Here is a 24,709-nt window from a genome sequence, read left to right as displayed (position 1 = left end):
AACCTATCACTTCATTACCTAACATCTTACACCAAGAGTTGCTTAACTGAAAGAAATTTGTACGCACAGAAAGTTTGGATTTATTGCTTAATTCTCCATCTTTAGGTATGAAAAAATGCTGCCTGTTTTTGGAGGGCACGTGCCAAATGAGCTGAAATCAATGGAGCTGCTCCAGAGGTGAATTTGGATCACTGCGTGTTGGACTTTCAAAGAAAAACTGTAGAAATCACAAGACTGCTTGAGGCAGAGACCTCATGCAAGTCATATGAACTGTTATTACAGACAGAGGGATGAGGAGGAGCAAAGGAGAGAAGAAGAGATAGATTTTAATCAAAACAGGACAACATGGGAGACATGTTGTGCGTATGTGCTGTCAGACCAGAAAGCTGCAGCAGCTGTTCAGAGAGAAGGGGATCCCAACATATCCTTCAGCACACGGAAGCGGCATCTACAGCAGAGGTATTTAATATCACAGCGTGATACTTCTGCATTGAGGCAGGTTAAACCTGGGTTCTTCCACTTCGTGCGGGAGTGCAAAACATTCATATTTGCTTCTAACCAGAGAGCATCAAACTTTGCAGCTTCAGGCTTGTGCAGCTACTGAAAGAGGACTCGGTGCCTTAGATAACAATAAATGCCTTTGATGTGATGAACAGGGAGAAGATTGCACTCTAGCGAGCTCTATGCCAATGAAGGATTGTAAAACAGGGAGGGAGCCAACTACCTACAGTTCTGGAGGAGGCAGAATGCCATAGATTGCAAATCCTGTTACATTTGGGTCAAATGATAATGCAGGCACCCATCCAACGTAGCTGCTCAGGAGGAGCTTGCAGGCTGCCTGCCATTCATTACTACTATTTTTATAGTTTATGGCACCGTTATGCTCTATGGGCCAAATTAACAGGCTGTGTAAATTATACAGTGGTGAGGAAGGGGGGAGGGGGGGTTAAGGAGGAGAAGATATAAATTTAAGCTCCCTGAAGTTTCACTCCTGCATTTGGTTTTTAGTCCCTGCCCTAAAAGATTGCTATCTAGAGACGAATAAATCAACGGTAAGAGAGAGTAACATGCACTTAGAATTATACTGGTAGAAGCATCCTCTGCAGTTAGGGCAGTTTTATCTTCACTTCTTCAGAGTGAGTGCTACCATTTGCCAAGACAGGAACATACAGACAGTTGCTTCCCTCACAGACAGAGCTGAGAAACTGTACTGGACATCCGTCACTGGCGGGGAGGTAGATGAAAATGATGTGAAGTGCCCAAAGGCAGGACAGTCAAGGAGAGAGGAAAGAATCACATCAGTAAAATGGTGGTTTGCCAGTGAAATAGTTTGCCTTCTTTTCCTGTGCCAGCCGTTGGGTGTAACCAGAGCATCCCTTCCTCTACCCTCACTGCAGCCCCCACGTCTCCACACCCTTCGGAGCTGGAGGCCTTGGAGTTATGCTGATCCTTTGCAGGAGCAGGATGGTGTGGAGAGGTTCAAATGGGTGAGTGTGCAGCAGCCATAGAGGCAGACAGGAGACATTTCATCCTATGATTATTCCAGCCATGAATCAGTATTTAATTACTGAATGACATGCCAGTAGCTTCTTGTTCTACCCAGCAATCTAAAATACATATAAATTTCTCCATGAAGCAGAGACGAGGCATCCCGTTTGGAGCTGCCACATCCTATGTACATCTGGAGAAGCTGTGTGAAGGATCCTGTGCAACTGTGTACAAGGGAATCAGCAGGTGAGCAAGTACCACCGGTGCCATTATTGCCTTCCCAGTCCCTGCTGAAAACACCCCTTACAGGAATCCATAAGAATGAGCTTGAAACTGGGCAATTCAGAGTACTTACAGAAAGATAAAGGCAAATCAAAACCCCAGTTTTGTCTTTAGCCAGGATATTCACAAAGCTCCATCCAGGTTTTTCAGGGAACTCCCCCACTACAGCCATGGAGGCTCCACAAAGACACTTTGCTCCACATCAGCATGCCATGAGATTGTCTGCACCAGCGAGGGAGTGAGGGTTTTCCTTGGAATGAGGGATTGCTGCATGATGGAAAAATTGGAGGTGAGGCCATGCTGCCGTCACATGGGGGCAGGAAAGCTGTGAGGGGTCAGGGTGGGAACACTGCCCAAAGCCATGCTCTAGCAATACCCGGTCAACAGAACCATGCTACTCTGTCCAGGCGGGCTGGCTCCTGTTTCCCTGCTTATGAAGACAAGGTGGAGGTGGTTTGCAATTCCTTTCTGAGCTTGGCCTGGGTGGGGTGTGAGCCCTAGAAATTTTGCTTGGGTAAGTGTGGAGCACCCCAGGAGACTGTTAATGTTGTTGTCGTGCCAAGCACTGAGGTGCTTTGTGTGACCTTCCACTCTGACCTGACAGGATCAATGGCCAGTTGGTGGCATTGAAAGTGATCAGGCTGGAGGCAGAGGAGGGAGTGCCCTTTACAGCCATTCGTGAAGGTAAGCCATAAAGAGCTTCTTCAAACATTGGTGAAGAGCAAGGGACATGACTCTTGAAGAGCGTTTGTTTAAACCTGAAAAAGCTCCATGTGATGTCTTCCTAAGTCCTTTCTTGCCTGCTTAATGTGCCAGCTGTCCTTCTCCCAAAACTCTTGGTTTCCTTATCCCTTCATGAAGGAGATCTTTGTGCTGGGCTGGGTGAGCATCTGATGGGCAGAGGGTGAACCTGCTGCCTGGTGTATTCCCTAGTGACAGATGCATCCGAGTTTGTGATAAGGAGAATGCCGTCTGCAGCCAGAGCACGTCCTTTCTAGCAGCGCAGGACCCTCTTACACTTCCTGCCTGCTGCCAGCTCTGTGGTTGCTTTCTCACTCCCGTTTCTATGCACTAGCCCCGCACCACAGTTTTTGCTGCTGTTGCATCGGGCAGTTGTGGACTGGAAGTGCCCTTTGCACCAGGGTGTCTGCTTGCTGTTATTACAAACAGCGACACTTTCCTGTGTGATGGCAGCTGATACCTGAGCATCACAGATCCCAGCCTGAAAAGAAACACTTTTGATAAAACTGGTGTTTAATACCATCTATCATTGCAGTCCAGTGAGAAATTCTTTCTATTGGTTGACTTTGTAGAGCACTGGGCAAAATGTCTGCAGCTTTCTCAGTTTCTTTGAGAAAGAAATGTTTTTGTTTAAGTTCTTGATTTTGGCTGAATGTATTTATATGTCCCTACAGACTGAGTTCACAAACTGCCTGGTTTATTAAGGCTTCTATTTTTGTCTGCTCTACAATCCCAAGAGGATCGTAATCTGGTTTCTCCCTTACACAGAAATATGCAACCTTTGTGCCAGTCTGTTGTCTGGTATTTGTGAGAGCTATCAATGTAGGAGGTCACACATATTTTGTTTCCTACTTCTTACTGCAGTTCAAAACTAGGGTTGATTTTGTCACCACGGGGATGGAGTGTCAGGGACCAGATGTGCCAGCTTTCACAGAGCAGCCCTAGCACACGAGGACTCTCATACCCGTCAACTCAGAATAACGAGAGAGGGCAGTGGATCAACTCCAGGTTTATAACAGTGTAATAAAGATAACAGAGTTTACAAAGTCCTTAGTCCAATTCTGGGTGAAAGCAGAGAGATACCTAAATATGCCTATCTACAGAATGGCTTGTGTTACAGTTTCCTATACACTCATTTGCTGTGGTGCTTTTGCTCTGCATTTACATTTGTAGCCCACCAGTAAAATAAGCCTTAAAAGCTTTATCTGCATAGAACTAATGATGCTCTAAAGATCAGCACCCCTTTAACATGCTCTACTGGACAGGCTGAGAGCCTTAACTTCATTCATTATGGGAGAAAACAAGAGTGATCCTATGAAGGGTCTACTTTAAATAGATCTTTTGTGTACTGCTGCTCTTTGCAGCATCTGACACCTCAAATTTACAATGTAAGTCAGTAGCACAAACAAAGCACAAGATTTATTAACGCAGCACATTCTCTGCTACCCTGGAGGAATGGAACTCCCCTGACAAAGAGCCACTTCACTCCAGGAAGCGCCACAGAGATGAAATGCGTTTAAAGCTCAGTTCTGGCTGTAGCACCTGACACCCCAGCAGGGGGTCGTAGAAGCAACCAAGTGAGGAGCAGTTCCCAGAGGCCTGATTCGGGCACAGGGGCTGAATTCTCCATTATTACTGTGGACCCTCTGTACTACTCCTCAGGAGCAACAGCTCTGGTCATATGGGATTTCTGAGGTATCACAAAGACAGGTCAGCAGCCCCTTTCCATAACAGATGGGATCTAGCCAGAGCATCTTTACTGGGTTCACAGGCCATTAGGTGCAATGCGGAGCATGTTTAAAGTTCATACTGCCATGCACCGGAAACATACTGGTGGGAGCTAAATGGACTAGCATCAGTACTAGAGGGAGTTTAGCTGCAGCAGCACCAAGCTCTGTGCAAGAACTAATTTACAATTTGTGCTGTTTCCAGTAGTTATGCTGAATTGGGCATCGCTTACTGCTCAGCAGTCTCAGTATTGACATACGTTTAGGCCATGGCTGTGTAATACAGCATATCTGGCTGTAGGTCTTTTAGAACCAGGTGAAATTGTTATGGTCACAACAGGCAAAGTGCTAATCCAGTATAAATTTGCTTTGCCAGCACGAAACTCTTCAAATATCTTTTGCAGATTGTTTGAAAAACAAAAAGCAGCTTTTATCCAGGACCAAAACTCATTTGGCCTCCCACGGCCAGCGCAAGCTCTGTATTGTGTGCTTTGGCTAATTCAGCAAAAACAAGATTGTATGGTATCTGAATGAAATTTGTAGCATTGTGTGGTCTGACAGTAAACTAATTTGGTTTTAATCAGCAGGGAAAGGCGAGTCTGGAGCAGCTCTGAGGCTATTCTGCTGTCAGAAGATGAACTAAAATCTGGAGTCAGGGACCCCTGTTTTTGTTGAGCTTTGGGGCTTCAATCTGTGCACGGTTTCAGTATAACAGCTGGCTTGGATTCTTCAGTAGTGCCAGGGATCTACAAGCAGAGCAATCCCAGCTCCACCACTTCCTTGCGTCCCTCCTCTGTACGGAGCTATGGCAACTATTGTCTCGAACCTATGGTAGTAAATGATGAAGCTGTGCAGGCTCTTCCCCCATAAAGGCTGTCTTTGAGTCCTTCTGCTGAGAAGTTACCTTCATGAACGTGCTGGTGGAGCCTGCTCTATCATGAGAAACCTAACACAAGGCTGAAAGGCTCAGAAAGCTGTAGCTTTTGCCTTCGCATCAGTCAGTGCTCTGTGGTCTATATGGAGGCAAAGACTCTTCTATGTGCTGGCCCCTCCATTATCACGCTCTAGATGTGCTGAGGCTTGGCGAAGGCCCGTCAGCACCTAAGGACCAGGGCCACACAGTTGCAATTATGCTTTTAGATGCTTAGGCTGAAAGAAAAAATGTGCCAAAGTTATATAAATACAAACAAGTTACTGTTCACTCAGTAACTTCATCATCTCTGGTCTTTGAGTTTTAAACTGGAGAAAGTAAGCAATATGCTTTATCCAAGCTAAAAGCACAGAGCTAAATTCAGAATTCAGCTTAGCATCTAGAGTGTTTTCTTTTGGCAAATTTTTACATCCTGATATTGTGAAGCTGGGAGCTGACAGAAACTCAGCTTTCCCCAGAAGTCCCCTAAGGGCTTTGCTGAGGGCACGTGCCAGGAGGTGGACGGGAGAAGGATGGAAAGCTCAGTGACAGGCCAGGGGTTGCTGCATTCTGGCTCTGGGAGCTCTTGCCTCTCGGCATTTGCCTTGAAGAAATTATTTCTCCTCAGTTGAGAAGCTGACAGCTGGGAACTGTGAACTGCTATTTCTGACAGAGGCAAGATCCCACCTCTGAGAGATGGACGGGTTCCTGCCAAGCCCGGAGCACTGATGCTTGCTTCTCTAAGGAGCTGTTCCATCCTCCTCGACTCGTAGCTGCTGCTTCTTACAGGACTGCCAAGTTTGGACTATTTCTCCCCAGTTTTTATTTTCACTGCCTTGCTGTGTGCGCTGTCTCCTTCCACTTCCAGCAGCAGCAGCAAAGTTAATCTTCCTTTTGTGTTTCCTCAGCTTCTCTTCTCAAGCATTTGAAACATGCCAACATTGTACTGCTTCATGACATTATCCAGACCAAGGAGACACTAACATTTGTCTTTGAGTACATGGTGAGTTGATCTTTTTCTAGCTCCTGTGGAGCTAGTACTGGGAAGTAGTGGGAAGTGGCTGCATAATGAATTTACTTCATTATGAGACATCTACAAAGAAAAGAAGTTGTAATCCTTTAGTGTAATGATATATTTTCCTTCTTGATCTTCTGCTGTCTAGCCACACAGCCTTACTCTTTTCTTTCTGTATCTGCAACAGCTGTATGCAAAAATGATTTCACATCTTTTCTCCACTAGGGTGGCAGACGCTCTTTACTGCCATTTCTGCCTTGACAACACAATCAAAGTACTGTTCTTGAGCCACAGCAAGGATAGGAAATAATGATATGAGCTCACATCCCAGTTGGGGTCAGATTTGGCACTGACCCCAGTGGCTCACCATGACCAAGCTGCGCGTTGCTCTCATGGGGAGGGCAGGATGCCAGTAAAACACCTCTCAGCATGAGTCTTGCTACTTCTGTTGCTTTTGCTGATAGCTATCAACCAAATTATAAGGAAAATAGAGGGGCTGTGTTTTCTTAATGCAGCTTTATGATTAATTCTGGCACAAGTACGAATTCTGTTAACTATCAGCTTCGGGTCATAAACTACTAGGGTGAGATAACAGGTCAGCCAGGTCCCTGATTGGACCCAGCACATAAGCACATCCTTGTGCACTGCATCAGATGAGATGTTCGCCAAGGTGAGAGACATCTTGGTAGTGGTTGCACATTTTTTCCATTTACAGAAAAGGTGTTGTTGGTAGTAACATTTTACACTAGTAGCTTTGCCTCAAGTTCTCCTCTTTTGTTTAGCACACAGATTTAGCACAGTACATGGGCCAGCATCCTGGAGGACTTCATTCATGCAATGTTATGGTGAGTTCCTTAGAAGCCTAGAATCCCTTAGTTATTTTCCACTATGTATGGTCACTGTAAATTGCTTACAAATATTTTTTTGTTCCATATATGAAAGACACTTTGGAGAAAAGCTGCCTTTGATAAAGATGTAACAACCTCCCTCTCAGCCTGCAAAACCTTTTTTCAGTTAGTCCCTCTTCCCATTTTCTGAGCCCACAAGAGGACATTCAGCTTTTGTGAACAATGACATCTTGTGGCAAACAAATCTGTCTCTACACAAATTTGTATCCTCTTATCATTGGAACACATTATTCATCTCTCTAGTTAAAAACTCTCAAATCTCACTCTCTCCTCATCTGGAACTAGCTTCATATTTGCAGTCACTTAAATCCCTTTTGTTTCTACTGCAGCTTTTTGGGATTGACTGGACCTCAGCACAGCTGAAGATGTACCCTTACTTGATAGATTGATGTTCTAATAATCTTCTACGCTTCTTTGTACACATCTTCACATTTAATTAACTTTCAGGATTGTTGCTGCACACTGACTTAAGGTTTCAGTGCAGATGTCCTCTGTGAATGCCTGGGTCCTTTTCCTGAGCAGTTTCAGTTAATTTATCTTACAGCTGTCAACAATAACTTTGTATCTTATCAACCCGCCTATTCATCTGACTTTGTCAGATCTCTCTGAAGTTCCTCACTGTCACTTCCTATCACGGCTAATCTAAATACTTCTGTCATCTTCAAATGCTGCCACCTTGTTCACATCTTTTTCCAGATAGTTGTTAAGCAACACCAATTCTAATGAAGTTTCTTGGGGGCCCAGATTTTAAACATATTTAAAGCTCAGATATGTCCAAGATGCAGTGTTGTAGTCTTGGCACAGATCTCAAGGGCTCTGCTACCAGGCGGGCTTGTAAAGCACATGGAGCACATGGCTCTAACATGTACTCACTGGCATTTCTGTGAGTAAACGCTGGCCAGCTGCTCCGCTTTCCTGTCTGAAATCCTCGTTGTCAGCAGGAACTGAACTGCAAAATGATTTACTGCTCCTTTAGGAGGGTCATCTAGCTTGCTTCATTTTTGCTGGCTAAACGTTTGTTTTTTCTCTGAGTGATTCCTATCGAATGTGATGCAAGTACGCAGAATATTACAGGGACACTTTTCTGGTACAAAAATGACCTATGGGTGTCACTGTTTTTCCTCCTCTTCAGATTAAGTTTCTGGTGAAAAATATCTTTTCTCTGGTGAAGTCTGATTGCTTTTGCTGTGTTTTGTTTCTATCCACTGTCCGATTTCATACCTTGTTTCAGCCCAATTTATTTTACCCCAGGCTTATTTACACTGCCATGGTGGTGGACATCAGGTATTTCTTTCTTGCTTGCTTTTCTGCTTGCTTGCTTCATTCATCATATCTTATTTGCTGTATCTGTTCAAATCAGGTCCTTGTGTTTTCTCCCAGCTTGAAGATAACTCTTCCCATTGTCAAGTAAGTCAGTTCACTGGTCCAGTTCACACTGGTGGTGTGTACAGCGGCCGCAGAACTCCCTCTGCTGGTGTCAGCTGGCTCAAATGGGAAAAACTTCCAGCTCCTTAAACCTTCATTTTGCTGGGCTAGGCTGTATGTCTTTGTCTTGAACATTGAAATCAGAATACCTGCTGTTCTGAAAGGTGGGTCTGTGTTTTGACAAGTTGCGCTTGCTCCTGCAATCAATAGTCCATTTCTAAAGAAAAGTTAAATTTCCAAAATGCACACTGAGGGACTGCACTATAACTGCCCTCATGGCGAAATATTCCACCCCGAAAACCTCAGAAAGCTGCAGGGCAGTCATACCCCACTGCAGTTTTTCTCAGCCAGCATTACTCATTTTTTGGATTTTTACTGGCTTCTTACTCGCTTTGTCTCTGCTTTGTTCCAGGAGTTCTCCTGAAGGTCAGAGTTAATGTGTCAATGCAAAGTCACACAAAATCATTTCAGTTTTTTGCTGGCTTTTTCTAGCTTTTCATGTTCCAGCTTTTGCGTGGCCTGGCTTACATCCACCAACAACACATTCTTCACCGTGATCTGAACCCCCAGAACTTGCTCATCAGTTGCCTTGGTGAGCTCAAATTAGCTGACTTTGGTGAGTCACAGTTTGGATACTGCTAATATATCTGCTCAGACCGAAGCTTTAGCGTGCATATAGATCTGTATCCTCAGCCAATTAAGGCATAAAAGCAAAACCTCTAACTGAACTTCAGGAAACTATTTCTGTGGTGAGTACAGCCTTTCTTGCCTTTATACTGATAGGTGCAGGGAGTAACCTCATTTAAGTCAAAGCAATTACTGCCACATAAAACTGGTTCAAGAGAATTGAGAATCAGCCCCTCCCTCTCAGAAAATAATGTAACATGCCGAGTCCACAGCAATGTGCTGAACCAAAAGGCTTTCTTGGCATTGCTTCGGGATGGCTGCTTCAGTCACAAATGGCTAAGCCCTGCAAAACATAGCATATTGCTTGATCTCATCTGCCCCAGAGGTATATTCCAGACCCACTTTCTTTGTCAATTGCTTTTAAACTGCATTGGGATTGCTTGTGTTTAAAGATCCAAGATAATATAATGTCTTGTTTCCAATTATTATCATCTATGCATTGTACAGGTAGAAGAACTATCCTAATATAGCAGTCTTCTTTTTTTTTTTTTTTGCAGGCCTTGCTCGTGCCAAGTCCATCCCCAGACAGACATACTCCTCTGAAGTGGTGGCACTCTGGTACCGTCCTCCTGATGTGTTGCTTGGAGCTACAGATTATTCTTCTGGTCTAGATATCTGGTACTGACCAATTTCAAAGCATCTGGGGTCCCGTGGGAAAAATCATCTTTATCTGAATTAAATTAAGTCAACCAAGTTACAGCAGATACAGTTGTAAGTAGAGGAATTAACACCTGAGCAGTGGGGAATTTTGTACTCCTGGGTTCACAGAAGTTTTTATGAATGATGTCACTACATCTCAGATACGGATTTATATAAACTTCATCTGATAATATTTATGAGATATGTACATCTCATTTGGTAACATTTATTAAGCATTTTCAGGTCTTGCAACAGACCACCTTTGCTTAATGCACTTACTATTTTGGATCTATGTGGTCAGCTGAGTCAGTGGTAGCTCTCTACAGCAATGGCTTTGTGATGAAACAATGGATCCAGTCACAACTGCACCAACAATGACTTTGGCCTTGGTAACAAAAGGTGGCACTAAAGGGTTTCTGAATGGGTCTGGAGATAGAAAGGTGTCGGAGACTTTCATTATTTCTGTGATACTTTGCCCTTCTTCTCAAAGGACATGTCTCAGATGCACTCTGCATTTCATACAGGAGAAGGGCTATGTTCTGATAAAGCCTTCTTACCTTACGAGCTCTATCCCATAGAACCATAGAACCATAGGGTTGGAAGGGACCTCTGGAGATCATCTAGTCCAAGCCCCCTGCCACAGCAGGCTCACCTTAGAGCAGGTTGCACAGGAACACGTCCAGGCGGATTTTGAATGTCTCCAGAGACGGAGAGTCCACCACCTCTCTGGGCAGCCTCTTCCAGTGCTCTGCCACCCTCAGGGTAAAGAAGTTCCTCCTCATATTTAGGTGGAACTTCCTATGTTCAAGTTTGTGCCCATTACCTCTTGTCCTGTCGCTGGTCACCACTGAAAAGAGCCTGGCCCCATCCTCCCGACACCCACCCTTTAAGTATTTATAAGTGTAGATAAGGTCCCCCCTCAGCCGTCTTTTTTTCCAGTCTGAAGAGACCCAAATCCCTCAGTCTTTCTTCATAAGAGAGGTCTTCCAGTCCCCTAATCATCTTGGTAGCCCTTTGCTGCACCCTCTCCAGCAGTTCCCTGTCCTTCTTGAACCGGGGAGCCCAGAACTGGACACAGTACTCCAGGTGCGGCCTCCCCAAGGCAGAGCAGAGGGGGAGGATGACCTCTCTCGACCTGCTGGCCACGCTCTTCTTGATGCACCCCAGGGTGCCATTGGCCTTCTTGGCCACAAGGGCACATTGCCGGCTCATGGTCATCCTGTTGTCCACCAGGACTCCCAGGTCTCTTTCCACAGAGCTGCTCTCCAGCAGGTCAGCCCCCAACCTGTTCTGGTGCATGGGGTTATTCCTCCCCAGGTGCAGCACCCTACACTTGCCCTTAATGAATTTCATAAGGTTCCTCTCTGCCCAAATCTCCAGCCTGTCCAGGTCTCTCTGTATGGTGGCACAGCCTTCTGGTGTGTCAGCCACCCCCACCCCCCCGCCAAATCTTAACATGTCTGGGAACCACAGGAAACAAGACGCATTTTGGCAGAGCTGAAGGGAGAGGGGTCTCTCAGAGCAGGCAAAAAGCAGGAGAGAACGAGGGCTTCACAGGGGTCCCACTGCTACTTTTGGGCTGCGCCCTAGGGTTCATCCACCTTCTGGCTCACTTCTGCACCAGCCTGAGCCCACTTCAGGAACACAGTCCAGACTTACTCGTGGACAACATGAAGCTCATGAAGTTGCAGGAGACCACCCTTATTCTGGGCAATTTTATGCGTGTAGATAGCATTGCTGCTTCACCCCTTCTTCAGATCAGTTAGTTTTCTGCCTGTGCCTGTCATACCAGGACTTTTCTTAACTGCTCTGCAGAGTCAAAGGCTGGGAAAGGGTGGGAGCACAGCAGGCTGAAGAAAGTGCAAGAAGAGGGCTGGGTAAATTGACAAACAGCAAAGCTCCAGATCTTCTCACGTTGTATCCCCCTCCAGAGATCTGCGGCTTATCAGAGACTCCAATGGCCTAAGTCTGGAGGGCAGTTCAGGGAAACAGGAGTTTTTAGTTTGTTTACTTCCCTAGACCTGCTGCTAATTTAATTGCATAAAGATTTCTCCAAGGAGGAAAACCTTGCTAAATTCTAATGGCTTCCAGCTGCTAAGCCAGTCTAAATAGTCCTGTCTTCTCTCCCACAATACCTGTCACCTCTCCCCTCCAGACAGTCTCTCAGGAACGTCTGCTGAGTTTGAAGAAGATGCCTGCCTAGCAGATTGGACAGTCTGTATTAGGCAGATGCTGGTATAAGCCTGTGGATTTTTTTTCCTGAAAGCTGACCTCTGTCCAAAGCCCCAGCTACGCACAGACAGCCTCGCATTTCTGCCTGTGCAAAACCAACATCCCCACTACATAACTCTGCTCTAATGTAATGAATGGCAACATAGGAGTAGTATACAAAGATCCCATCCAGCATTCTGACCAGCTCTAACAGCACAGTACCCTCAGTCCCACTGAACTACATTCACACTATAGGCACCTTTGTTATAACACCTCCTTATAATAACATTCAAAGTGTTTGCCCTAAAGAAAGATGTCACGCTGAGAGAATAGAGAGTACTTCAGTGAGCTCTATTCAGTAACTTCCTCTAACAAGAGTCATTTATTATCTTGATGTACACTGCATTTAAGTTCAATTTTTGTCTATTAGGAAATAATGTGAATTCACACAGATGTTACTTGTCTATTGGGAAGAAAGGAAAAAAAAACCCTGTGTCTTTTGGATGCTGCAATTTACATGAAGGCAGGTCAGAATGCCCTTGGTAATGGCATGAGACAGTGGGTGTTAAAGCCTTGGTTTAAAGAAACCAATTATAACAAAATAAAACATTATGGCAATTCATGCATAGTGTGCTTGAGCTGCAATACTGTCAGTGGGAGGCACATGGGAAGTGAATGAGGTCTTGAATAGATGAAGAAAGAGATATAGAAGGAGACCGACTTGCTCTTGGACTAACTAGAAAAGCTGCTTTAATCTCTCTGTATCTTTTTTCTTCCTCTTTCTCCCTCACTATCTCTTCAGGACTTTAAAAGATTCAATTAAGGGATTTCAGGGAGACTAACATTTCAGGGAGATTACACTGCATATCCGAAAGACTTTTTTTTTTTTAAACACCAAGTGTTCTATGCACGTGCCGCACTAGTAGCTGCTAACATCATGAGGGCCTTAAGTCACGTCTTCTTTTCAGTCAGGCTTTCCTTGTATAATCTTCCATTAAAAGAAAAAAGTCACAGGAGTCTTCCCAGGTAGATTCAGGAGTTCTTGTGCAGTCATTTAACGTGGACCTGCCAGGCCCACTACAGCCTTCGCCCCAGCCTGGTTTGCACTCCACCACTGTGCCAAACTGGGAGATATAAGCTAAGGGCTTCATTATACAGACCACGCTTGGTGAGGATCAAGAGAAAGGATGTATTTCTGGTTAAATATAAAATTGCAATCTCCTAATGCCAGAAAAACTGTCGAGAGGGAACTCTGGGATTCCGCAGAGTCATCTTAGATCTTAATCCTGATGAAGCCGTCTCTCCACTGTGTGATGCAGGACTGCAAGCTGAGGAGCAAGAGCAGCGTTCAAACCTGCCGCAGGGATTGCAGGCAGAGGCAACTGTGCTGTCTGAACCAGATCACTGAAACTAAATATCCTCTAACCAGTTACACCTCTCCTATTTAGCAGTCACTGCCTTGCTTCATGTGCATATCTGGCACATGCTGAAACATCATGGCTGGGCCTCGTCTTGAGAGAGCCCTCCCTCTGCGCTGGCTCTTCCCAAGGCAGCTATATGGGACTGAAACCCTCGGAGAAACTTGTGGACTTGAAGGGCTAAAAGGACCTCAGAAATGAATACCAGAGGGGTAAGAAGGAAAAGGGGAAAGCGAAAACAACACTAAGTCTAAATCTTTGGATATATTCAAAAGTAAATGTTTTTGAATCATCCTCATTAACAGAAGTACCCTTGTAATGCTGTCAGAGCAGTAACTAAATCCCGTATCTTGGAAGGAAAGCTGAGGCCTCTACTGAAAGGCTGATATGATGACTAGCACTAGTTTCTAAAGTCCTGCTTTAACAGGTAGACAAAAATACCTGGGAAAAAAGGGGGGTGCCAATACGTCAGTTTTTCTAGCTACTTCTGGCCTTTTTTTTGTCAAGAAAAGCGTATTTCATCTGGAAACATACAGAGATATAAACAGTTGTAATTGCCACTGGTGAATCAATACAGTATCAAGCAGGCATTAAAGGCAGCTGATCAGCTGAGTCTCCCTCTCTACAGGAAACAAAAAGCCCTTTCTTTCCAGCAGTTGTGGTTGCTCTGATAGTTTTGTCTTTATTAGAGACACTGAGGTTTAAAGGCTTCTAGAGATAATGAGAATAAATCAGGAATACAAAAGAGTGCTCTCCCAAAGGTGCATTTATGACAACAACCCACAAGTTGTTCCTCTCCTCAAACCGACAGCTTGTCCACTAGTGAAAAGACTGTTTCATTAGATTTGAATTTTTGAACTCTTTGCTCATGAGTAATTCTTAGCAAGTGCTAGCTGAATCTAGGAAAAAAAACAGCTTTCTCATTCTTACTTTCATTTATTGCTCTGTCTGGATTTCAAGCTTTCTCAGCAGTAACAGAAACCACAGCAGATCTGGTTTTCTGTCTGCCATGAACTCCGTTGCCTTAGACCTTTGTAGCAGAGCAGTTACGTCACAAGGACCATGTTTATAGGGCACTTTCACTGTTACTAGCCCCTTTTCCTTAGTAACTGCTGTGTACCTCCAGTCCCCAAATCCTCAGTGTCTTAAATTCAATTTAGGAATCAGCACAGCCAGCACTGTTCCTTAGAAAGAATCTCTGTAGAAGGTCTAGTTGCATCCGTCTCATTTGGGGGCTGTAGTGAGTTCATACGAAGTTTCTGCTGTTGCCAGTTTAATGTCCATTCTTAGCTAGGATATCAGAACCCAAACTGTGGGTGAATGTCAGGATCATTTGCTCCAAAACCACATAGAACTGATTCTCTTCTCCCTACAAATCAAGAGTACCTAAATCGCTTTGACCACATACAGTTAAACTTGTGCAATGGAATCAGTGGATTACAGCAGTCCCTGTGATTGCAAAATAGGGTGAGCCCATTGGGCACATACATGGGCTGTGAAAACAGAGGGTTGGTATGACACCGGTCTCAGCAGAATCAATCTGTGGGCACCAGAATAATATCTAGTGATGTGGTAGTGCGATGAAACACAAAAAATCTAAGTTGCAAAAGCTGTGGTTTAAGTTTCATGATGCCTGGACCCTGTAAGAACATACTAAACAACTAAACAAGCTCACAAGACCCAAGGTTAGGGTACAGGACGCTAAGGGAAAGTGCAGCATAGATGTTTGTGAAAACAGCATTAGATATGGATCTGCAAACAGGCTTGGCGTCACCTGATGCGCAAGGATGACCAAAAGGAATACCGCAGCTTAGTTGCACGTCAGGCTTACAGCTGACCACAGCCAGGTGGGAAAAGCATGTACAGTATTGCAAAAACAAGGTGCAAGGCGCAACATAGCAGTACAGATGACCAGAAGAGATTACTAGTTGCAGCTTGGCAAGTGAAAATAATACTTTCAGAGTCTGTTAGACAAAGCTGGATTTTCAACACTTGGGCTAGAGGACTCAAATTTGCTATAACCAAAGAAGACTGAGACTGAAACCTAAAAAGTTGGAATGGGGCATACAGGGAAGACATGAAACCTAGAAAAAATCTGGAGGAAAAAGATTAAAAAGTAAATGAGCAGAGTTTTACACCATACAATAAGAGATGGAAATACTTGCAGATAGGTATATCTACCCTGACCACAACTATCTCATCATTATTGCCAGCAGGACTAATCCACCTTAGTAAAATTAAGCATTTTTTACAGAGTTTGGTGGAGGTTTTTAAGCTGGCTGGTTTGCTTTGGCACAAATGCAAAGCAGGGGATGGCATAAAAATAAGAATACTTGCCATTGTCACCAAGTTCTTTATGCTATGAAACCTTGCCTTCAGTTTTCCAGTGAAGAGCTAATTGCTTCTGAAGGAAAAATTGCTCCAGTGGTTAGTGCCACAGTGTTCTTTCTGCATCTACTGTATCCTTCAACTACTGTATAGTAGTTCCCTGTTTATCTTCCCTACTGTTATCACTCAAAATTTGCACCTTTTTCTCAGGGAAAACAACCTAGTATTCCACAAGCTTCTGCCACAACTATCTTTTTTAGATGGATTTGTAATGGGATAAATTGAAAGAGACCTGAAACAAATTGTTTGATGCTGGAAAAAAAGATCGTGCCTAGTGAGTTTATTTTTCAAGGATATCACCTGTCTTGTCTTGCTTGTGAAGGGTGGGGTTTTTTAGTGGATGGTACTGATGAGGAAAGGAGATGGGAACAGACTTGTATGGAGTTTTGACTGCTTTATTTTTTTCTAAAATCCTGGAGGGATGCAAATGTCACAAATCTCTAGTCTGCTCCCACCTTATTTGACATGTCAGCTTTTTAATTCAAGTGTTTCAATCTGTAGAACTTGGATAAGGTTAATGATATTACATACAGCTTGCAACACGGGCCAGCTGCAGGTGCTTAGAACAATGCTGCAAGACCAAGGATGTGTAAGACGGCCCTTCCCAAAGGAAACCTTCCTGACTTCCCACAATCAGTAGGGTTTTTTTATAATGCTACATGCTGCCTACCACCATACTGTAGAGGTATATCAGCCTTTACTGATGCCTGTATTTATTTACGTATATACAGACAGCCCACATCCTGTGCGCACTCTCACTAGATGACATGAGGTGGGTATACAATACCTACACATCAGACTGGTACTTTTCAGACTTGAGCTGCAAAGTATATAGGATTTACAGCTTATGTCAGGATTTCCGCATTTACAAATCAGGATTTCTAAATTTCTATTCCAACAATTACCTACCTCTCTTTCTCCCCTGCCCATCCCAACAAAATCATGTTATTTATGTCAGGTACATGAATGAGTTAATACCTTGTGTTTCTTGCAGGAGTGCAGGCTGTATATTTGTTGAAATGATCCAGGGCCAGCCAATATTTGCAGGAACTTCTGGTACAGAACAGCTGGCGAAGATCTGGGCGGTGAGTAAAATATACCATGAAATGGGAGAGAAAAAGAATGTGTTACTCCAGCCCCCTACTTAATTTTGAAGTCCTAAGCATAGGTCCTGTGAATAGCAGAAATAATTTGGTCCAATCTGACAAATTCATAGGAGACTTTGTAACCCATGTTATATTTGGCAACTTTCTTACAGGCACACAAGTAAATCAAATGACTTCCCTTTGATGTTTGTCATCTCATCAAAAATTTAAAGCCAATTAAAGTGACATCAAATTGAAGAAGGCATAAAAGGTGTGCAGGTACTGCAAATTCTGTTCCTTCTTGTTAAATCCTTTACTTACTGTAGGATACAGCACACCATATTCTCACAAAGGAGCTCTAATACCGCTCTTAAACTGCCTTGAAAACGGCAAGACCCTGAGGTTTCTCAGAGATCCTTCTTCATTTTAACTTGGAACATTTTGTATCATCCAGTTTATGGTGCAGCCCTAGAGACTGCTTTGGCATAGTGGAAAGTGTGAGATTACTTTATAAAGGCAGCAGTGAGTGAGAGCAGACATATTCAGGAGCCTCTTAAGCCATTTTTTCTGCTGGGGAAACTGAAGCAGAGCCACATCCTTAGTGCAGCTCGTAGAATTGAGGCAGTTACCAGCACTAGCGGATTCTGTATGTTCCTTACTGCTCACTGATGACCCTTTTACTGACTCTTCAGGAAGATCAGCCTATAGATTCCTATTGGGTTTTGCTGTAGGTGTCTGCCCTTTCACATCTCCTCCCAGGGATTTGCTCTTCTGCACAGAGTGTTTCCCAAACATGGATTTTCAAAGGATAAAGCAGAGGAAACTGAAATTTGGAAAGTGGTGAGGAAGAACTTTATAGCCTCAAATCTGTGTAAGTCAGATTTTTCTTTCTTAATCCCTTCATCCAGAAATACTCATGCCTGGTAGGGTTTTGCTCTCTGCTTTTAGCTAAAATGTTATAAAAAGACAGACAAGTGGGTCCAGTTCTTAGACTTGAGTTCAGTCCATTTAAATAAATGCTGAATTTCTCTTTCATAGAGTATGAAAAAAGAAAAGAATTATTATAGGAAAAAAAAAAATCCATACTTGGACAATTAACAGGGTTCAAAGCCAGGGCAGGGCCCAGTTTCCCAGAGTGTGAATGAAGGGTATCCTTCCACTTCCAGCTCTGAAATCTCTGGATACATTTCCTGTGGTTTTGCAGTTGGAGGGTTATAGCCCTATCTTCATTTCTGTGGTATTATAACTAATACCGTGATTAATAGGATTTGTGCTACAGAAGGCAAAAAAAACTTATTTAAAAATCATGAGGAAGCTTTAAGAGCCATGAAATAATTAGTGCCTTTCACAGAAGGTTTTATGTTATTATACAGCCTGGAATGAGGCTCTGTGTTAGGCCAAGATTTCAAAGCTCCTTAGAGGCTTTCGATGCCTAACTTGAGATATTTTGCCAAGTGTGAGGTTCAGAACGGGGATTCCTACTGTTTTCTAATAGTCAGTTCCTTTCATGTACTAATAATAGAGGCACCCTGCTCTGGTTTAGAGACCGTCTGCATTTGTGTGCATAAGTCTATATCACCCAGCATGCTTATCTCCATGTAGGACTGTTGGTTTAAACACCGCATAGCTACATAGCTGCAAAATCCCCATTCTGTGAAATGTGTTTGTCCTGTTGAATCATCAAGACTGGCCAACTGTCATTTCACCAGCATTTCTTCTAGAGGCAAGTGTCACCCTAAGCAGTCTCCATCCCCTGTCTCTATGCCTGGCTGCTCATTCCTTCTCCTGTGTTATCCCCCCACATGTGGGGCTATGTGAACTGGGGAACCTATAACTTGGTTTTCTCCCTGGGTTACTCTAAACAACAACAGTTTATTTACCCAGTTCATCATCTGGCTGCACAAACAGTAGCACTAATGACCGGTAGTACCCGTGAAGGGATGACACAGGAGCAGGACCAAATGGGAAGGGGGTGAAGAGGAAGGCGCTACTTAGGCCGGCAGTGCTGGTTATGGAAGTATGGCCTGAGTGAATGTGAACTGCGGTGTCTCCAGTTCTCCCACGGCATGGAGAGTAAGCAAACCTGACAAACATAAGATCCATCATTCAAAGTTCAAGAGATAAGGCATAGGTTTCACATTCAAAACCTCCACCTAACGTTAACATTGTGCTGAGAAGGACTTCACGTGGGCAGGATTAGGCTGCAGCATGCCACCAGTGTTCTTCTGTGGCTGAGCCGAACACGTGACAAGCCAAACGAATGACTACAAGGCCTTTCTCTACATAAAACATAAAATATAACTTCCCAACAAAACTAAGCAAAATCAGCTAGGTTGATTCCTTCAGCTGGTTCATCACAGGAGAAGCAGGCAGTTAGAGAGCAGAGAGAGAGGACGATGATTTATACCCGCTTAAAGCGCTTGCTGAAATATGGCCATTGTAAATATGTTTCTGGCTGAAACTATGCCTCTTCCAAAGTGGACTGAACTGAGCTGCACCAGGACCTTTCACTAGAGTAAAAAGTGCCTGCTTGGGGAAGCATGGCAGAGCAGCAAGTATAGAGAAGCTGGTTTGCTTTGTCTGATGGTGTGGACCAGAGAGTTAACAGCTAAATTTAGGGTGGCTACACAACAGAAATATACTCTGGGGATTGTTCTAGTTAATTGAAATTAATTATAACTCATTGTCTGATTTGGCAAGGAATCTCATTACAGGTCAGGGGGGAGGGAAGTTAAAAAGAAAAAATCATCTGCCACATTACCTTGGAAATTCAAAAATAGATCCAAATTCATGGGTTGGAATAGCATCTTTTGTAACGAAAAGACTCAGAAAAGATAAATATAAAGCCATATTCATATGGAATTTAGTGATTGGTCCTCTGAATGCTTTCACACCTCAACTCAGCAAAATTTAAGCATTTGCTGAAAAACCTTATGTAGCAAAGTACAACCCTGCACAAATAACTATTTTCTTAAACTTCCAAAGGAAGCCAGAATGCTGAGCTGACCCTGGAGAGTATGATTTTACTGTGTACTGAACTTCCCCAGCTCCCTCTGATGCTTTTAGGACTGATGCCCGGTGGCTCATAAGAAACCTTGAAGAATGAGTGCCCAGACGAATGCAGGCATGGCACTTCAGAACACACACATGAATTTTCAATGCAGAATATTTCAGAGGTTTTGCTGTGGCTTCCTGGAAAACTAAGAGGATAGCAAAAGAGAGTAAATTCTGGACTCAGATTCAGGTTCCGACTCTCTCTTTCCTGTGCACACAGAGTTTGCTTTGGGCAGACCTGCCCCATTTACATGATACACCAGTCAAAAATGTGTCCTCATCCAGACCTGTCAAATTACTCTGAGTGTAAGCCACCTTCCAACATCCTCACATTGGCTGAACACCTTCTCTTTGGGGGGCTTTCAAGCTTCCAAGACTGATTTTACAGGTGAGCAGAGACAAAGGTCCTACCCCTTGGTCTTTGCTGTGGCAGGCTGAGTCCATAAGCAGTTTGGAAACATGGGCCACAGCAAGCCACCCTGGCTTGCTTCCCCCCACAGACCACCATGCTAACATGTGCCAGCCACAAGATGTAGTTCCTGCTTGTGGCTGTCTTCTCCAGGTATAATTGTCCTCACAGCTGTTTCCCAACTGTGAGTGAGAAAAGCAATCAGCTACCAGATGCATAACCACTGCAACACCCAGGCTTTATATTCATTCCTTCTTGAATGTATTTTTTTTACTGATGCCTGTTTTCTTGCAATCTTATCACAAGTTTCTGTGAGACCAAGTTCCCCATATCCTAGATCTCAGCTTTCATTTTAAGGAAAAGGAATTGTCTATCATATGCAAAGTGTAACTAATGTGAGACAAATCTAATGTTGAAGAAGAGAAAGTGAATAAAAAACCCTGCCATTTTTCATGTTGAAATTTCACATTTTTTTAAGGAAATCTGATAATTTTGGGGGTCATCTAGATGATAAGCTTTGAATTCTTGGAGTCAGCAGTACTGATTTATAATACCATATCACATGCTGTGAACTATTCTTAAATATGTGGCTTTACCTCTTTAGCACAACTCATCCATACCTATAGGCACAAGGCACTTTGCATGTGGCAAGTAATAATAGTAACACTAAACATCCGTAACTGCAGCCGGCACAAAAATCCAGATATGCTTGATCTCGCACATTTCAGCAACTAAAATGAGGTTGGAAGAGGCTTTCCTGGCCCAGACTTTGCTCAGTGAGGACCCGCTTCTGAAGCCCACAGTTCACAATAACGGCCAAAGACACTGCTGAAGCTCTGGACCCTCAGGATGAGACACTGGACTGCTTTCTGGCACCTGCCAGTAGACCTGTCTGCCAGTTTTTCACCTCAGAATGGCAGGGGTTCTATCGCAGCTCTCAGCCTGTGCTAACACTGCTGCTTGCACAAGTGGGCTTACTCTGCGTCCCCAGTGCAGCTCTGGCACAGGAGGACAAATTCAGCGGCAAAAGGGGCTGAACAATGTGACTCCTGGGCTGGCAAACACATGCAGGAGTGGCACCTGGCAGTGCAGTTGCATACGCCTTCACTGATGTTCCCAGCAGCAACAGCATTCAATCTCAGCAGGATTTCCTTTCTGCTACAAAATCAAATGCTAAAATGTCAGTGTCCGTTATGTGCAGTGGTAGATCCAGCACCAGCCAAGGCAGTGTGAATCTGCGCTGATATACAGTAAAGGCCACAGTCTCTCTCTGTTGAGAACAATTCCTCCAGCTACAAACCAAGGCAGGGTATTGGCCAACAGAGGTTATTGCTCTTCTCACTCTCTTCTTCTTTTGACAGGTATTGGGAGTCCCAACTGAAGACACCTGGCCAGGACTTTCCAAGCTCCCCAACTATAACCCAGGTAGGATTTAACTCACAAGAATGCCAGCTTTTTCTCTGAGGCACCAGCCACTTAATTTTTGGGTCAGTAATCCTCATTATGAAAAATCCTGTGCTTCAGTGTTACTAAATCCCTTGAGCTACTTAAGGATGGTGTTGTTGTAGGACCTACAACACTGGGATTGGCCTAGGATACAAGCAAAGGTACATGCATGGCAAAGTTGCCTCACTGCGTGCTGGGTGTATCTTAAGCTGATGGAAGATTTCATTGCTGCAAGCGCTGACAATTTAGTTAGTCTCTACTCCTCAATGCAAAGGACTGATCTTTCCTGGTTTAGACTGGAAAAGCTGACAGGTACCTGGAGACACAGTTTATCTGAACTCTCTGTATTTTTATGGAGATTGGTTTGGGGGCCTTTAAACCTCAGTTTTAAAGGTCACTGTCCCTGATTTTGATGTGGGCAAGGTGAGAAATCTGTGTGATTTATAAAGCTGGCTTCTTTTATTTCCACATGGGCTGGTAGAGAAGTCTGTGTCCTGGACTTCAAAGGGCCAGTTGTCTCTTATTTTGATGTGGGCAGGTTGAGAAGTATGCTTTGAAAAGCTAGCTCAGTCACTCTCCCTCTCCCCCCTCTCTCTCCCTTTCTCTCTCTCTCTTTTTGTTTAATGTTTTCTCTTGGGAAAATATATTCAAGTGTCAGTGAGGGGGAAATGATGAGCACTGATTCTCAGCCTCTCAGCAGGATCATTCTCTAAGAGAAATATAAAAGTGAAATATTAAAAACCCTAGAATGTGAAATCCACCCATCTACAATCTAGCTATTCTCTCTCGCTTGTACCCTAAGAGAGTGGTGGGGGGAGCCTGTCTATCCAGAAGGGGGGAAAAAGAGCAGGGGGGAGAGGAGGAGGGAGAAGATGTGCTTTGAGCAGGAGGTTTACAGGTTTAGTAGAGCATAGTAACATCTTTTCAAAGAAGTGGGTGTTGCTCTGTGACCCAGTCCAAGATGCCCCTCCTTTGATTCGGGTGCATGAACACTAAACAGCCTCCATTTTCACATGGTAGCCACGATTGGCTGAACAATAACCTGGTCTCACAGCCAAAAGGACTGGAATCCTTCACACAATTAGCTGAGACACATTAATCAAACCAGCGTGAAATGGGAATGTGTCGCTGTCCACAGCAAGTTTAATTTGGATAGGGAGCAAGCACAGAGCAGACAGCTGGAGGAAGCACTTTCTTCTCTGAGTTGCCGAAGGCTTGGCTGGGTAGTCTACAAGTTGGGAAAGGTAGTCTGGGAGGAAAGAAATGCTTGTGTTTGGGACAAACTGATCACAAAGAATTTTTTTTTATGCCAGTCATCTGCTCATACAAGGCCAAAAACTGTCAGTGATGATGATTACATATCCCAATGCTATACAGAGGGACAATCTAAAAGCGCAAGCATTAAGGCTACACTAGCAAAGAAACTAGTACAGACGACAGAGAGCGTGTGAGTGCCCAGAACTTCCCTGAGCAGCGACTCTGGCTTAGCTCTATTTTTTCTGAGTAACAGTGCTGTCCTCTGCTACTGTGGATGGTGCCAGTGGCGGGGCTGGGAGGGAGAGGACAGGCACCTAGGCAGCATGGAAATAGCTCCAGTAAAGACAAGTCTAGTCATCATAAGCAGTTTTCAAGTCTGAGTTGCTTTCAGGTTGATAGAATGGACTCCAGCGGGGCAGAATTGACCTGTGCTGTGCTGTTACCCTGTGATGCTGGTGCCTTTTGTGGCTGGAGCAGACAGAAATGCAGGAGTTAGAGGACACCTTCCTGTGGGAGCATCCCACCATGCCAGCAAACAATGGAAGAGGAGTGCTGAGCCAGTGCTGGGGTCAATAGCTGTGCCAGCTGGAGACGCAACATCCCTTTCCCCACCTCAGAGCCTGTCTAGGGGGTCTGAGCTGCTTCAGCCATGTATGAACCAAGCATTTAGCTCACACCTGGATTACACAAACCAGTCTCGATAGAAGAAGGTTAGTCATATGAGGTTGGACTATTTGCCCTAGTCAAGAACTAAATCAAGTCAGTTTTTGAGGGGGCTGCTGGTGAGAAGGCAAATTAGTCTCTTTGTTTAAAGCTATTTGCCATTCACATGCTCCTGCGCACTTCCCCTCTCTTCCCTGAAGCACAAGTGCTGTTTCCCCCCTCCAGGACATGCTCAGCCCGAGTGGAAGCTGTGGAGTCTGCCTGAGAAAACCATCTCTCTTGAGGTTATTTCCAGCCCAGTTGTGTGAATCTGAGTGCCTGGGATGGTTCAGATAAGCAAACAAACTTTGGAGCACTTCCCTAAATCTGATGGTTTGAATGCTTTTAGCTAGTCCTATTGATGTTCGCAGTGAGCCCAGGCAGCAAACAAACAAACAGGTTCCTGCCCGAGGCAAGGAACGAACACTGCAAAACAAAGCACTGAGGTGTGATCCTATTCTCATTGAAGTTGATGGCAAAACTCCCACTGGATTCAGCAGTGTAGGCTCAGACCCAGACTGAGGTTACTGGAAGGGTTCCTGGGCCAGGTGGGTTAGCAGGAATCTTTGAAATGAAAGCTGGAAACCTTTAGATATTTTCCTGTCACTGCTGAGGGCTCAAGCACATCCTACTGCAGACTCTGAAGAGGAGATACAGCATGGGCTGTAGGGTCTGAGCCAGGCACACGCAGGGCAGCTGGGGGAAGAGCAGCTCCTCTGCCCCCTTTATGAGCAACTGGCAAGGGGTGAAATAGGCAAAGGAATATTTGTCCACCCTATGCCCCTGTGTCTTCTTGCACAAAGAAGTTCAGAAATGGGCCTCATCCCCATTGCCTACAGTTTGCCAAAGTCTCAGCCTGTGCCTGACCTGGGGTGAACAGGAAGGATGGGCGAGCAGCTCTTCCCTCGCCAGCCCTG

The 24,709-nt window shown here is 44.4% G+C and overlaps 1 protein-coding gene across 1 annotated transcript in view; it reads left to right on the top strand.

Moving 5' to 3' along the window:
- Positions 1-345: 345 nt before the first annotated feature.
- CDK15 (cyclin dependent kinase 15) overlaps positions 346-24,709 on the top strand; it is a 36,839-nt gene continuing 12,475 nt past the window's right edge. The window contains exons 1-9 of the mRNA XM_054208583.1: positions 346-459; positions 1,637-1,734; positions 2,375-2,454; positions 6,057-6,151; positions 6,946-7,008; positions 8,989-9,112; positions 9,681-9,801; positions 16,834-16,924; positions 21,749-21,812. Coding sequence (XP_054064558.1) covers positions 346-459; positions 1,637-1,734; positions 2,375-2,454; positions 6,057-6,151; positions 6,946-7,008; positions 8,989-9,112; positions 9,681-9,801; positions 16,834-16,924; positions 21,749-21,812 — 850 coding nt within the window. The remainder of the gene's footprint in view (positions 460-1,636; positions 1,735-2,374; positions 2,455-6,056; positions 6,152-6,945; positions 7,009-8,988; positions 9,113-9,680; positions 9,802-16,833; positions 16,925-21,748; positions 21,813-24,709) is intronic.

This window comes from Rissa tridactyla, chromosome 7 (genome assembly GCF_028500815.1).
Source record: "Rissa tridactyla isolate bRisTri1 chromosome 7, bRisTri1.patW.cur.20221130, whole genome shotgun sequence".
NCBI classification, from domain to species: domain Eukaryota; kingdom Metazoa; phylum Chordata; class Aves; order Charadriiformes; family Laridae; genus Rissa; species Rissa tridactyla.
Note: the sequence above shows the minus strand (reverse complement) of the source record. Positions and strands in the feature narration are given on the sequence as shown.